Below are 15,372 nucleotides of genomic sequence, written 5' to 3' on the forward strand. Positions count from 1 at the left end.
TTGTCCTGTGTATGTATACACACATATACACACACAAACACATATGTGTATGGATTTGTGCATTTGAACATATATATACACACATATATACATATATGCATATATATGTATATATATATATATATATATATATATATGTAGAAAATTGTATGTAGAACTTTATTGTTTGGGGATCAACTGATATCTTCCCTTCATGGCTTCTAATAACAATAAGACTTGCCAATCTACTTGGTGTGTGTGCATGTACACACACAAACACAATCTCATATGCATATATATGTACATATATGCACATGAACTTATATCTGTAAAAACTTTTGTGCAAAACAGTATATACAGAGCTCTCTTTGTACTCCATGTTTTTGAACTGTGGTCTTCTTACCTTACAGTGCCTACTATGTGACAGGAATTCTTTGGCATCCTAGGCACACAGGAAAAAAAAAAAAAGAATTATTCTCTGCCTTCAAGGAGCCTCGGTTTGAACCTTGGGAAGTTCTGTTACTGATATTTCGGTCTTTAAGGTTCTTTACAATCATCACTCCCTTATGTGCATCGCTCCCATGTAAACTTCTTAAGGACTGTGTTTCATATTTGTATCCCTAGCAAAGTGTCTGGCGTATAGGATGCACTTAGTAAATACTTAATCGTTCAATTGTTAATGAATTGTTGAAGACATGACTTAATTAATGATAATGTTAGCAATGGATCTAATGATTCACAGAATAGCAGAGGCAGGAAAACCTGGAACGCGCATCTATGCAATGAAAGGTGGTCTAGTTTGGCAGGAGCACAAGGCAGATGAAGGGGGAGTTATACGAGGTCGGCCTGGAAGGATAAGGTCATACCTCCCATTATAAACACACAGTTTGGCCTAAGTCAGAGAATTGAAAGGATGAAACATGCCCCCAAATTCAGATGAGGGCAATTATATAATTTTGCAACATCTGTGGTTTTGTATGGCTCCCAGGGCTGGCTGACATGGGGAGATTTAAACACCCTGAGATAATATGTCATCTGAATGCCCCATTTAATCAGCAATGGATCTCCTATTCATGAAGTTCTAAAATCAGGCTGTTAGTTTTCCTCTGAGCCTGGGCCATCGGAGGAAATCCTGTGATTTAGTTTTTTATCAATGTGCTTAGTCTCCTTGTTGAATTTGATGGTAATTCTTTCCTTGCGAAGGAAAAATGTGGCCGTTTATTACATTCTTGATGCTTTGCTGATCTGCTTGGTTTTAAATCGTGCTTTAACATATTTTTCCCCTTCTCAGAGTAAACACCTCCTTCTACGAGATCTTGCAGATGGACTTTGAAATTGACAACAGCAGCGGATTGGCAGGGGCTCAGCAAGTTACCTGGCAGATCGAGTACCCCGAGGAAGACTCGGCAGGTGAGCTGGTAGTCTCAGAGATCTTCGTCAGCCAGACAACATTTACCGGCATCGTTCCTCTGGCAACGGTAAGAAATAGCTTCTCGTAACAAAAACGTTTTCTTTGCCTCCTCTTAGTATTCAAACGCACATGAAACATTCGATAATTCGCCACTTCCCATGCACCTGCTGCAAGTTGTTTAAACAGGAAAAATACATTTCAATAACATTTTATTTACCCAATATACCATAACAGCTCCTTGGAAACCATTAGAGTCTATTGTGTGAATCCTTTTTCGTTTGTGGATTATTGGCCTGATATGCTGAAATGGTTCCTCTGGAGCACTTGTTTTCTATTGCGACCATCTGATTGCCATGCATGTTCACTAGGGCTAAGTGTTACAATTAGTTAAAGCATTTTTATTGAAATATGCTACGGTTGGGAATCTTGGGATAAAATCATCCGGGGAGAAGCAAGGTCAAGGGTGACGTAGAGGTCAGTGGAGAGATCCTGGTTGGATGCATGGAGGCTTAACTACATTTCATATGGTAACCCCAACACTGTCCTTATTCAATAAACTTCAGTGGCTCCCTATTACCTCCCGGATCAAATATCAGATCCTTTGTTGGGATTTTAAAGCTCTTCAAACTCAGAACTTTTCTAACCTTCAAATTTTATTGTAAGTATATTTTCTTGGCAAAATACTGCCCTAATTTGTCATTTCCTTCTCTAGCTCATTTAACATTCGAGGAAATTGAGGCACACAGGGTCAAGTGACTTACTCAGGGACTCACAAAGCTAGTAATTGTCTGGTGCCGACTTAAACTTCCTGATGCCAAGCCCAGTGCTGTTTCCACTTAGCTGCCCTTAAACTTTGCTCCCCATCCACATAACCTCCTGGATTTAAAATCCCTGAATACAACACTTGACTGATCATTCTGTGCCTGAAATGCTCTCTCTACCCACCTTTTTCTCCTTCTGACTTCCCTGGTTTCTACTCAATTATTTCAAGACATATTATTTGCCTTTGTAGTGTATGAAAGAGGGGCAGGAGAGAGGGAGAAAATTTGGAACTCAAAAAAACCCAAAACATTAAAAATAAATAAGATGTTGAAAAAAACAAAACTCTCATTTACTATAACTCATTTAGTAGAGGAAACCTTTCTCAGGCCTTTCTAATTCCTTTCCCCACTACTAGACTCTTACCTCTGAGACTGCTTCCCATTTACATTTATATATGTGTTGTATAATAATATATTCATATAATTCTTTACTATTTGTAAATATTTATCTCATTTAATTCTCACAACAACCATGTAAAAATAGATGCCATTTCATTGTTGAGGAAACTGAGGCAGACAGCAGTAAAGTCTCTCATACAACTAGGGAGTGCCTAGTATTTTTTAAGTTTAGAGTTCCCAATTCTATCTAAATTTGGTGCACTGTGTTTTCAGGTGAAGTAACAGTGAATAATGAACTAAGATGGGATTTCATCTCATCTCTATTCATTATGTTAAGCTACCTAACTTGTGTGTAAGTAATTGTTTGTATATTGTCCTCCTTATTTAAGTGTAAGCTCTTTGAAGCCAAAAACTCTGTTTTTGCCTTTCCTTGCATCTCCAATCTGAACAAAGTTCCCAGCACATAATATGTGCTTAATAAATGCTTCTTGAACAGTGACTGACTTGGCTGTTCTCAGCAATACAATGATCCAAGACAATCCCAAAAGACTCTTGTTGAAAAATGCTGTCTCCAAAGAGTTGATATTGTCTGAATATGGAACAAAACATACTATTCTATTCTTCTTCCTTCCCTCCCTCCCTCTTTTCTTCCTTTCTCCCTCCCTCCTTCTGTCCTTCCCTCCTTCCTTCCCTCCCTCCCTCCATCTTTTCTTCCTTTCTCCCTTCCTCCTTCTCTCCTTCCCTCTCTCCCTGCCTCCCTCCCTCCCTCCATCCTTCTCTCCCTTCCTTCCTTCCTCCCTCCCTCCCTCCCTTCCTTCCTTCCTTTCTTCCTTCCTTCCTTCCTTCCTTCCTTCCTTCCTTCCTTCCTTCCTTCCTTCCTTCCTTCCTTCCTTCCTTCCTTCCTTCCTTCCTTCCTTCCTTCCTTCCTTCCTTCCTTCCTTTCTTCCTTCCTTTCTTCCTTCCTTTCTTCCTTCCTTCCTTCCTTCCTTCCTTCCTTCCTTCCTTCCTTCCTTCCTTCCTTCCTTCCTTCCTTCCTTCCTTCCTTCCTTTCTTCCTTCCTTTCTTCCTTCCTTCTTTCCTTCCTTCTTTCCTTCCTTCCTTCCTTCCTTCCTTCCTTCCTTCCTTCCTTCCTTCCTTCCTTCCTTCCTTCCTTCCTTCCTTCCTTCCTTCCTTCCTTCCTTCCTTCCTTCCTTCCTTCCTTCCTTCCTTCCTTCCTTCCTTCCTTCCTTCCTTCCTTCCTTCCTTTTTCTTTCATGAAATGACTCATAATGAAATGTCTTATATGACTATACATATCAAATTGTTTAGCATTTCAGAAAGGAAGAAAGGAAGAAATGGAGTAATAGAATTTGGAATTCAGTTTTTTTCCTATATACTTTTTAAAAATTAATTTTATAATTATAACATTTTTTGACAGTACATATGCATAGGTAATTTTTTACAACATTATCCATTGTACTCCCTTCTGTTCTGAATTTTTCCCCTCCCTCCCTCCACCCCCTTCCCTAGACGGCAGGCATTCCCATACATATTAAATATCTTATAGTATATCCTAGGTACAATATATATGTGCAAACCGAATTTTTGCAAAGGAAAAATTGGATTCAGAAAGTAAAAATAATCTGGGAAGAAAAACAAAAAAAAATGTTCACAGTTTACACTCATTTCCCAGTGTTCCTTTTCTGGATGTAGCTGATTCTGTCCATCATCAATCAATTGGAATTGGATTAGCTCTTCTCTATGTTGAAGAAATCCACTTCCATCAGCATACATCCTCGTACAGTATCATTGTTGAAGTGTATAATGATCTTCTGGTTCTGCTCGTTTCACTCAGCATCAGTTGATGTAAGTCTCTCCAAGCCTCTCTGTATTCCTCCTGCTGGTCATTTCTTACAGAACAATAATATTCCATAACTTTCATATATCATAATTTACCCAACCATTCTCCAGTAGATGGATATCCATTCATTTTCCAGTTTTTAGCCACTACAAAAAGGGCTGCCACAAACATTTTGGCACATACAGGTCCCTTTCCCTTCTTTAATATTTCCTTGTGATATAAGCCCAGTAGTAACACTGCTGGGTCAAAGGGTATGCACAGTTTGATAACTTTTTGGGCATAGTTCCAAACTGCTTTCCAGAATGGTTGGATTCTTATCTTTCCCACATTTGAAGAAAGTCTTCAGACAGTCCTCTGTTCTTCAGGGTGGACATCTCTGGCTTCTTCAGACAATCCTCACTCATTCAAATGATCCTTAGATTAAGTACGCCTACACCCCATGATATTTCCCCTGATTTCTCCCATTGGCCAGTGCCTTCCCTGTCTCTTTCTCCAATTGTCTTCTGTGTTTTTAAAAATTTACTTTTCCATTTATGTCCCATTTACCCTGATGGAGTGAAAATTCTTTCAGGGCTGGGACTGTTTGCTTTTGTAGTATGTTTTATAGTACCTGATACCTAATAAGCTTTTTAAAAATGTTATTGTAGCAGCTAAGTGATGCAGTGGATAGAGCCTCAGCCCCGAAGTCAGGAGGATCTGACTTCAAATCTGGCCTCAGAAACTTAATACTTCCTAGCTGTGTGACCCTGGGCAAGTAACTTTACCCCAATTGCCTCAGCAAAAAAAAAATAAAAAAAAATATATATATATATAGATAGATATAGATATAGATATAGATATATATTGTTATTGGGTTGATTGATAGACATGGCAAGAACTTGCAGCCTTCCCGTCTAGGCTTTATCTGTATTTTCAAGAGCATCCCAAGGGAAATTCTTGAAGTGGAATTCAGTATTCCAAATGTGACCTGTTTTAGAGGGCTGGATACACTAGGCTATTCACCTGCTTATTCCTGGAAGCTAAACGTTCCACACAACAGCCTAAAATTGTATTCTCTTCTTGTTTTGGCTGCCATAATACCCTGTGGACTCTGATTGAGCTACTGGGTCTGCTGTGACTCCCCTCGCAGAACTTTTAGCTAATCTTGCCTTCCTCATCTTGGATTTCAATGCCAGTTTTTGACACTGATTACATTTGTCCTTATTCAATTTGATTTAATAGGATCAAGTCACTCTGCTAATGTCTCTATATTAATTTTAAATCTTTGGTGCTTCTTAGGCACACAACTTCAGTAAAACTCAAAGAGTAAGGGAGAGTGTGTCCATGGTGGGTGTAAGCAGGCTGCAGCACATAGAATTGGAGTCCAATCTATATTCAAAGAAACAGATGACTGGAAAGAAAGATGGGATTGGCTGTGGTGAGAGTGCAGGGTACCTGGATGGAAAGTTGGAAGCCTCTACCACCTTGGTTGGACCCTTCTCACAAATGTGTGGGAAGATATGGACAGGCTAAGGACACTGCATAGCCCTGCCTCTTTTACATAGTTCACTTGCAAACCAAGGCATCGCCTTCATTTTAATCATTATTTTTGAGAATGAAGGATCAACATCAAAAATAACAACTCTTGCTGTTTTTTGCTGACTGATGTGGGCAGGACTGAGGCTGTAGCCTGGAAAATCCCTATACTTCCTGCCTTCTAAGGCTTGTTATCCTGTTTCTGTTCCTTAAAACAAAGGTGGTTTCCCTTGTATAAAATGCACAATGTCTCTGTTCCTTTCATTATTCTCTTCCCTAAGCCCATCAGGCTCATTTGTACAGAATTATTATTTTGTCAGTGTGTTGGATTGCAGGTGGCCCTGATTATAGGTTCTTGAGAACTGGCATATGAGATGGCAGTATTTTTCCCAGGATACCTTTGGGTTCACTGTAGAAATTGGCTCTGAAATGTGTTCTGACGACTTGGGGACCTTGACTAGATATGGCAATGCAATTGGCGAAACATGGACCATTCATCCATCAGCTCCCATTTCCATTGCTCCAATCCCTGATTAGAGGACGGCACTGAGGAAGAGTTTGCTACTTCTTGTTCTTGGGGAAAGATGGCCCCTACTTTCTCAAGCTCATCCTTATTTTTTTTTCTCCATGACTTTTGCATTTCTGCAAAGAGTTGGATTTTTTTTCTTCCCCAAGATGAAGTGAAAAGTGGCAAATTATTGTCCCACAGAATAAAAAAGAAGAGAGCCGATCCTCTCCCTGCTTAGTTTCAAAGTAACAATGATAATATATTTTGTATACATAATATATATTTTGTATGTATCATAATATAATACATTTTGTGTATATATATCTATATAGAGAGGCAATGCATTCAAATAAATAGGCGACTGGTCTCAGAGACAAAAGGACCATCATCATCATCATCATCATCATTTGCATTTATGTAGCATTTTAAGGTTTCCAAAACATTTTACATATATGAACTCATTTGATCCTTATAACTTAAGTGATAGCTGCTATTGTTATCTTATTTTACATATGAGGAAATTGAGGCAGCCATAGGGTAAATGATTTGCCCAAGATCTTACAGCTAATAAATGTCTGAAGTCAAATTTGAATTCAGGTCTTCCTGACTCCAAGTCCTGTACTCTATTCACTGAACTATCTTTTTGCATGACAAGTCCTAGCTGTGTGATAATGAACAAGTCATTAACCCTTTATTTGCCATAGATCAAAATTTCTCAAACATTTTTTCACTCATGACTTCCTTTGTGCTCGAGAAATTTTACATGACCCCATCTTCATCTGAGCTAAGACATTTCTGGCAGAATATCTTGTATGCACTGTGCAAAATTAACATGTGGATTTTCAGAACCAAGACTGTAGTGAAGTCACATGATGTAGCATGGGCAAAAGCAGCCAAAAATATCTCAGCTTTATTATGTATTTGATTTTGAATTAATTTTTTGGTCATTGCATCCAGAAACCTTTTATTGTTGCAAAATTTTCTATGACCCCCACGTTTAGTCTGGCGATTCCATATGGGACTGTGACTCAAAGTTTCAGAAGCTTTGTGCTAAACATCCCTTCCAGACACTTTGCTAGGATGGATTTCTCATCTGCCTCCAAAATTTCCTCTTAGAAATTTAAAGGGGGGAAGATCCACCATGGAAGTTTACAATGAAATCACCTGAGTTCATCAAAAAGAAGCCCAAACTACCATGCAATTTTTTTTAAGGTATAATCATTCCAACTGCAACTTTATTTTAAAATTTTTAGTATGTGAAGGAGATAGGGGAGCAGCATAATTGGGCCCAACTTACAGCTAGAAAAATCAAGGAGATTATGTAGTAAAGTATGGAGAATGCTGCATTTAAAGCATTCTTAACCTGAGGTCCATAGGAATCTTCGTTTATGGATAGATTTCAGGAAGCTCATGAACTTATAAGGGAAAACTAACATCTTCAACATCTTTATTTTTATATAATTGTTTTCCTTTGTAATCCTATGTATTTTATTTATGCATTTAAAAATATAATTCTGAGAAGTGACCAAAGGCTTTACCTGGCTACTAAATAGATCCAGGACATAAAAGAGATTAAAAAGCCTTGATTTAGAGTCAGTGGACCTAGGTTAGAAGCATCCTCTAACTTCTAACTGCTTAACCTCTTTTATTAACTGTTTCCTAATTAAAATGAGGGTTTTCTACTTTGTGACTTCTAAATTCTATTCCAGCTTTAAATTTATGATTTTGTGATTCAAAAAAGTCTGTGCCTCAGTTTCTTTATCTGTAAAATGGAGGATTTGAATGTGGTCATCTTAAAAGTCCCTTCTAACTCTAATTGTGATCTACAATTAGGTTAAGGTCCCAAAGGGAGTTATGGTCAAACCACTTTCTGGTTTCCAATCTAGAAATTTTTCTCTGGCCCATGATCTTCTTGGTTTACGGATTTAACACATGTACTTACAGAAAGCCTAGAGATGTTAGATACTATCATTTTGTCTTCCTTTGAGGTCCTAGCCTTTAGCACAGGTAAATAATTAAGAAATGCCTGTTTATTGCCAGTGATTGTTCCAGCACCCATCATAAATTTGGATATCTTGGAGATATGCAGGCTTCTTAGAATGAATGAACTGTGATGAATCTGTGTAGATAAAAACAAAAGCTTGCTTTTGAATCTATGGTGAATCTGATGCTTCAGGGCTCTGCCCAAGTGGAGACCTTTGTGTCTCTCATCAGGGGAACAGGCTAGCAAGCCAGAGGGCTATTCTGATTCATGGGTAAGGACCCAGCAATCACAGGACCAAAGAACCATGTGAAATCAGAGCTGGACATCACCTCAGTGACCATCAAGTCAGCACCATACTAAAAAAGCAGGCCTCCCTGCATCATAACTGACAAGTATTTAGCCAGTATCTTATAGAAGATCTTTAGTGAGAATTACTATCTCCTGAGGCAGCCCAGCAGAATATGCTTTTGGGAGAGTCAGAATCCCAATTGAGATTTTCTTGGCAGAGATACTGGAGTGGTTTCCCATGTTCTTCTCCAAATCATTTTATAGAAGAGGATCCTATGTATTTTACTTATGTATTTAAAAATATAATTCTGAGGAGGGACCAAAAGCTTTACCTGGCTACTAAATAGATTCAGGACATAAAAGAGGGTAATAAGCCCTGATTTAGAGTTAGAGTTAGAAACATCCTCTAACTTTATCAACAGTTTCCTAATTAAAATGAGGGTTTTCTACTTTGTGACTTCTAACCTCTCTTCCAGCTTTAAATTTGTGTTTTTATGATCCATTAACTTGTCTGTGCCTCAGTTTCTTCATCTGTAAAATGAAGGATTTTATGAGGATTATAATGAGGCAAACAGTGTTAAGTGACTTACCTAGGGTTATACAGCTAGGAAGTGTCTAAGATCAGATTTGAGATGAACTTCAGGCCCATTGTTCTATCCACTATATCACCTACTAGTCCTTCCCTAACAGGAATATAACAATTAATTGAAAGGCAGATCCGGGAAGGGAGGATTTGTTCTCCCTGTCCAAAGGCAAGGCCCACACAGGAGAACAACTGCTGGAAAGATAATTCAATGGAGAACATAAGCTTTGGAGTCAGAGGATACAAGTTCAAATCTTGGCTTTGCCACTTTTACTTGGGTGACCTTGAGCAAGTAAGCATCTCTTGCTCAACCTTAATTCCCTCACCAGTAAATGAAAGAACAATACTAGATAATCTTTAGGATCCCTTCCAGCATGAAATCTGTGATCCTTAGACTTTGGTTAGGGTCATGTTGGCACTGAAATAGGAAGAAGAGAGGTTCCTGGGGCACAGTCCTCCATTTTTGAAGATTATATGTTGTATAGGAGACTGAAGAAATATAGTAATTTATCATTTGATTTGAATAGTAGGGCCCTAAAGTGGAAATAGGAGATGGCTGGAACTTAAGTCATTTGGGTTTTAACTTTAGCCTTACGTATAACTAGTTGTGTGATCTTAGAAAAGTTGTTTTTCTTCTCTGGGCCTCAGTTTTATAATATGTAAAATGAAAGCTGTAGATTGAATAATCACAAAGGTACTTTGCATTTCTAAATTTATGATACTGTGGCTTTTAAAAATTATCTTTCACAACTTTGAAACTCCCACTCTGAGACTGAAACGGTCTGGTTTAGTGAATGAGTGAATGGTATGTACTGATCTTACTATTTGTAGCCAGTCTCAAGACCAAGCAAAATGTCTTTCCTTCTATCCTTTCATCCATCCATCTATTCTTAAACCCTTCCTTCCTTTCTTCCTTCTGTCCTTCCATCTGTCCATCCATCCATTCATCCATCTATCCAACAATCCAACCAACCTCCCTCTTGATGCATATGCATACCTATTGATACCTCTTCCTTTTCCCCTCTTAGATTTCCTCCTCTTGCTCAGGTATTAATAATGTTTATTAATCAAATCAATACTATCATTACTTCTGGAAATGGCATGTTAACCCACTGCCATTTGGCTCCATTTACCATACATCCGACTCTGCCCATCTCCAATTCTTGACCAGCATTCTTTTAAATAGCTTGGTTCTCATTAGTTAGTAAAGCCCCTGCTATGTGCCAGCCATGGCTCTATGTTTTATTAAGCACCAACTACGTTCAAGATACTGTTCTAAGATACATATATTGTAATGTCCAGACTAGCTCTCTGGAGGATCTTGGGATCAGCCCAAAGCCTTGATCTTAGTGGAAGGAGGCAGGAGAGCCACCACGAGGCTGGTCAAAGATGAGTCTGGCATCTGAAATCTTCTCTGTGTCTGTGTCTGGAAGCTGTGGCTGAGAGAGTCTTTTTTGTCTGAGATTCCCTTAAATATCTCATACGATTTCATCACTAGAACACACTGAGCACACACCACCATTACATCACCATAAGCACCATGCTGTCCTGATTCAGGAATACCTCTTCAGAGTTCTGGCCTTCTACAATATATCAAAAAAAAAACATTCAATGAGCTCAAGGAACCAAAAATCTGTTTTGTTATTGTTTATCCTTGTTCTTAAAGGGGACTATGACATCAGAGAATTGATACGTAAGTGACGTGGATTTAAGTGAGGGAGGGCTATGCAAAGACACCAACTTCACTTTCTCCTGTAGAACTATCTGGGCTCAGTGACCAGATATAGATAAGGATGACTGCAGATGGCCCTGGATTCAGAGACCTTGGTCTTTTTAAGCAAAGGTCTTTATCAGGTTTTAGTTTGATTGAGTCAATATAAATCAGTGATTGAGACTAACAACCAATCATTCAGTGGGGAACCTAAAAGGGATGGAGTTCAGAAGGTACCAGATGCAGAGGCATGGTGGAGAATATATTATATTATGTTCCAATATACATTCAAATATATGTTTCTTGAATCAAGAACTATATCACTTAAAATCATAGACACTTAATAAATGAATTTGCATTTATTTATTCAGATGTCAGAGTAGGATTTTTCTCCAGTTCATAATTAGGAAATTTCCATTCATTTTTCTTTCTCCAAGTATAAACTTCCCCTAAATATGGCTTTCTTTTTCTTCTTCCTTTTCCTCACTCTATCCATAACCCCTCTTCTATTTCTTGAGCTCCAGATTTGTAAATTTCTTCCTTCTCCAATGAACATAGCAGGAGGTGGGAGGAGGGAAGGAAGGAGGTATCAATAGGTAGACATCCACATCACCAGGGAGGATGTCAGTAAGCTTCTATTCCCATTTTCATCCAGACCTTGAAATAGAAGAAGTCTGTTCTATACAAGCAACACACGCCACTTGAGTCCTATAATCTCTCTAAAGATTGGAATTTCAAAGTCAATGTGCTCACTGGATTCCTAGGCAACCAGGAGGTTTGCCATGGTACAGGGTCAAGATCTAGAGGCACAGTTGTTCTAAACATTTTTCCTTTGAAATACTTCTACAAAGCCTTGGATAATAGCAACACAGATACCTGGTAAATATCGCAAAAATGTGTGATTTCTTTGGTAGGAGCACTCACTCCAGTGATGAAATTTCTCTAGCACAAGTGACTCTTCAGTTGTCAGGGAAGTTGAAAGCAAGATTCTTTTATAACGTGGTTAATTTCAATGATTATTGGGTGTCCTTCTGATGTTCAGATTCTCTGATCCTCGAACTTAGAGAGTCTTTGCTTATTGCTATGGCTCAAAAAATCCATCACCCTGTAGTCCTTTGATCAACAAGACTGTACTCATTAATCTGCCTTAGATATTATGGTGGGTATTGTGGATATAAAGAAAAGAAAGAAATAAAACAAAATAAAAACCCAGCCCCCAAATTCTCAGTCCCTTCCCTCAAGAAGCTTATCTTCTTTTAATTTTTTTTGTTTTTTTTCCATATTCATATATAAAAAACTTACATTATTTAAACAATTTTATTTTATTAGCATCTTTTCTTTTTACATTGCCTAGATTTTTTTGTATTTTTTCCTTCTCCCCTTTTAAAAAGTCATGTGTATAAAAATTGTATAAATATGTTATGTTTATTTACATATGTATTATTATTTTATATATAATTATATATTATATGTGATATAATATATAATGTAATGATATATCAAATATTATCATCAAATTATTATTTTTATTTATAAATTTTACATAATTATTATACATTTTAAATATTAAATTAAATTATTAAAATATATTGTATATATTTATAAATTAAAATTGTATAAGTAAGAAATGTAAAAAAAAATAAAGACATTTAGAAAAGGAAGAAGAAAGGCTATATAAATAATTAAAAAATAATTGATAGGAGGGGAAAAGAACAAGCATTTATTAAATACCTACTATGTGCCAGGCATTGGAGTTCCCCAAATATTATCTTATTTCATCTTCACAATAGCTCTGGGATGTGGTACTATCATACTATTATTTTCCCAGAGTCATAAACTAATAAATATTTGAGGTTTGATTTGAATTTTCCAGACCCAAGTCTTAGTGCTCTGTCCACTGTGCCTTTTAAGAGTTATATGGAATGTTCCACATTCATAGATCTGTGGTCTTCTTTTCCCTGCCTCTGAAAAAGAAGCAAGAAGCCTAATCATATTTATTTTGGGAGGCCAAGAAGACCTTCCATTTTTATGGGGTGGGAAGACAGCATCATTTAAATAGAGAAGTAAATTACAGTGGATGAAAGAACGTAGTCTTATAGAGTAAGATACTAGAAGACAAAGAGTTGGGGGCAGAAACTGAGAAAGGCTTTTTGCAGGAATTTGAGTCTAGTCCTAAACCAAGCCAGGGGTTCTAGAAGGCAGAGCAGGAGCCAGGGGAGATGAGCCTTCTGGCAACTGGCTTCACCTTTCACTTTGGCAGATATCTTGTATTTTATGGCCAAACCAGAGTCAAACATTTCTGCAGGAGTATCTTAGCCCTGCTTACCCTGTGCCATGCAATATTCCAGGTTCTGGCAAGACAAAGAAAAGCAAAAACATGGTCCCTGGTCTCCAGATGATATTGGGGGAGACAACATGGAAACAACTCTGCAAAAACAAGATGTTTAGTTGTTTTTCTGTGGTGTTTGATTCTGGGTAACCCCATTTGGGATTTTGTTGGCAAAGATACTGGAATGGTTTGCCATTTCCATCTGCACCTTATTTTACAGGTGAGGAAACTGAGGAAAACAAAATTAAGTGACTTGTTCAGTACAGTCAGTAAATGTATGAGGCTGGATTTGAACTCAGGATGATGATATTGGCAGGATAATTTGGAGATAATCAAGAGAGAAAAGGCACACACATTAAGGGAGATGAGAAAATCTCCTTACAGAAGATGGAGTTTTAATTGAGACTTAAAAAGAATTCAGGGAGGCCCAGAAGTGGAGACAAGGAGGGAGAGTATGCTAGACATGGGGGACAGCTGGTGAAAATGACTACAGGTGAGAGATGAGTGTCATTTGGAAAAACAACAAAGAGCGCTGTGTCACTAACTGGGGGCAAGGGTGGGAGGTAGGTGTCGGAAGACTGACAACGTAGGAAAGATCAGCTCATGAAGGGCTTTGAAACCAAAGAGAAGATTTTATAAAATAGAGTTTATTGAATAGTGAGATAACATGATCAGACAGGTGTGTCCCAAAGATCAGCATCAGAGGATGCTGGGATGGGGAGATATGTGAAGCAGAGAGACTATCCAGGAGACTATTGCAGTAGTTGTAACAATAAAAAGGAATACACAAAATATACAAATATATACATAATTATACATGAATGTATAATTTTTATCAATTATTGAATAATTACTAATATTGATTATAGGGCAGCTAGGTGACACCAGAGTATATGTTACTGGATTTGAAATCAGGAAGACATCTCCCTGAGTTCAAATCTGGACTTAGACATTTACTAGCTATGTGACCCTGGGCAAGTCATTTAACTGTTTGCCTCTATTTCCCTATTTGTAAAGTCAGTTAGAGAAGGAAATCCCAAGCCATTTCACTATCTTTGCCAAGAAAACCCCCATATGGAATCACCAAGAGTCAGCTATGACTGAACAACAAGAAATAACAATTAATTAAAATATATCATGCACATTACATACATATACATATACAAATATTTTCCTCACCAGGGGATGTCTCTAGTGGGTAGCTTTTAGGGGTTGGGATTGAACTCATTGTCCTAGGAGATTCTCGTTTCTCTGAAATTCTATTATTCTTTGATAATGAAATCTTGTAGAAAGGAGTAAGGGTCCTGGCCATGAATGATCTCAGTGGCTTTCTGGTTTTGTACATACACACACGTACAGTGTGTATACCCAGTGGCATAGCAATAGGAACCCAATTCTCAGAAGACCATTATCTCAAAAACAGTTTTCCATCATAAAACAATTTTTAGCAAGTATTGAGAGCCCAAAGGCCTGAAATATAAAGGGAGAGAGGGAAAGGAGGGGGAGAAGGAGAGGGAGAGGGAGAGGGAGAGGGAGGGGGAGAGAAAAGGAGTGGGAGAAGAGGGAGAAGGCAAGAGAGGGGGAAGGAGGGAGGAGGGAGAAGGGAGAAGGAGAGGGGGAGGAGAGTAAGAAGGGGGACTGAAAGGGGGAGGAGAAGGACAGGGCAAAGAAGGGAGAGGAAGAGGGAAAAAAGAGGGACAGGGACAGGGAAAAGAAGAAAGGGAGAGGGAGAGAGAGAAGAAGAAGAAGGAAAGGGAGAGAGAAAGGAAGAGGAGATGGAGAGTGAGAGGAAGAGTGGATATCTTAGTCTTGTTACAAGGACTTAATCTATAACACTCAAAATCTTTTTTCTTTCCTGAAAATGTGAGTTTCTGGCTGAAAGATGGCTGAATAACTCTATGAGTCACTGAGACCTACAGATGGTCACATCCTTGCTAGTTAGGCCCCTCTGGAAGGAGAGATTAAATAATAGCATTTCCCATTGCTATTGGCGCAAAAAAAATCCTCTGACAGAGACAACCAAGAAAAATGTCCCTTAAAAACCTATTTTTGTAACTCAAGCAA

General features: G+C 38.2%; 1 protein-coding gene across 1 annotated transcript in view; it reads left to right on the forward strand.

Moving 5' to 3' along the window:
* Positions 1–15,372, forward strand: part of TMEM132B (transmembrane protein 132B) — a 665,643-nt gene that overhangs the window by 438,998 nt on the left and 211,273 nt on the right. The window contains exon 4 of the mRNA XM_074299390.1: positions 1,271–1,457. Within this exon, the coding sequence (XP_074155491.1) occupies positions 1,271–1,457 (187 nt within the window). The remainder of the gene's footprint in view (positions 1–1,270; positions 1,458–15,372) is intronic.

This window comes from Sminthopsis crassicaudata, chromosome 1, assembly GCF_048593235.1.
Source record: "Sminthopsis crassicaudata isolate SCR6 chromosome 1, ASM4859323v1, whole genome shotgun sequence".
Taxonomy (NCBI): Eukaryota; Metazoa; Chordata; class Mammalia; order Dasyuromorphia; family Dasyuridae; genus Sminthopsis; species Sminthopsis crassicaudata.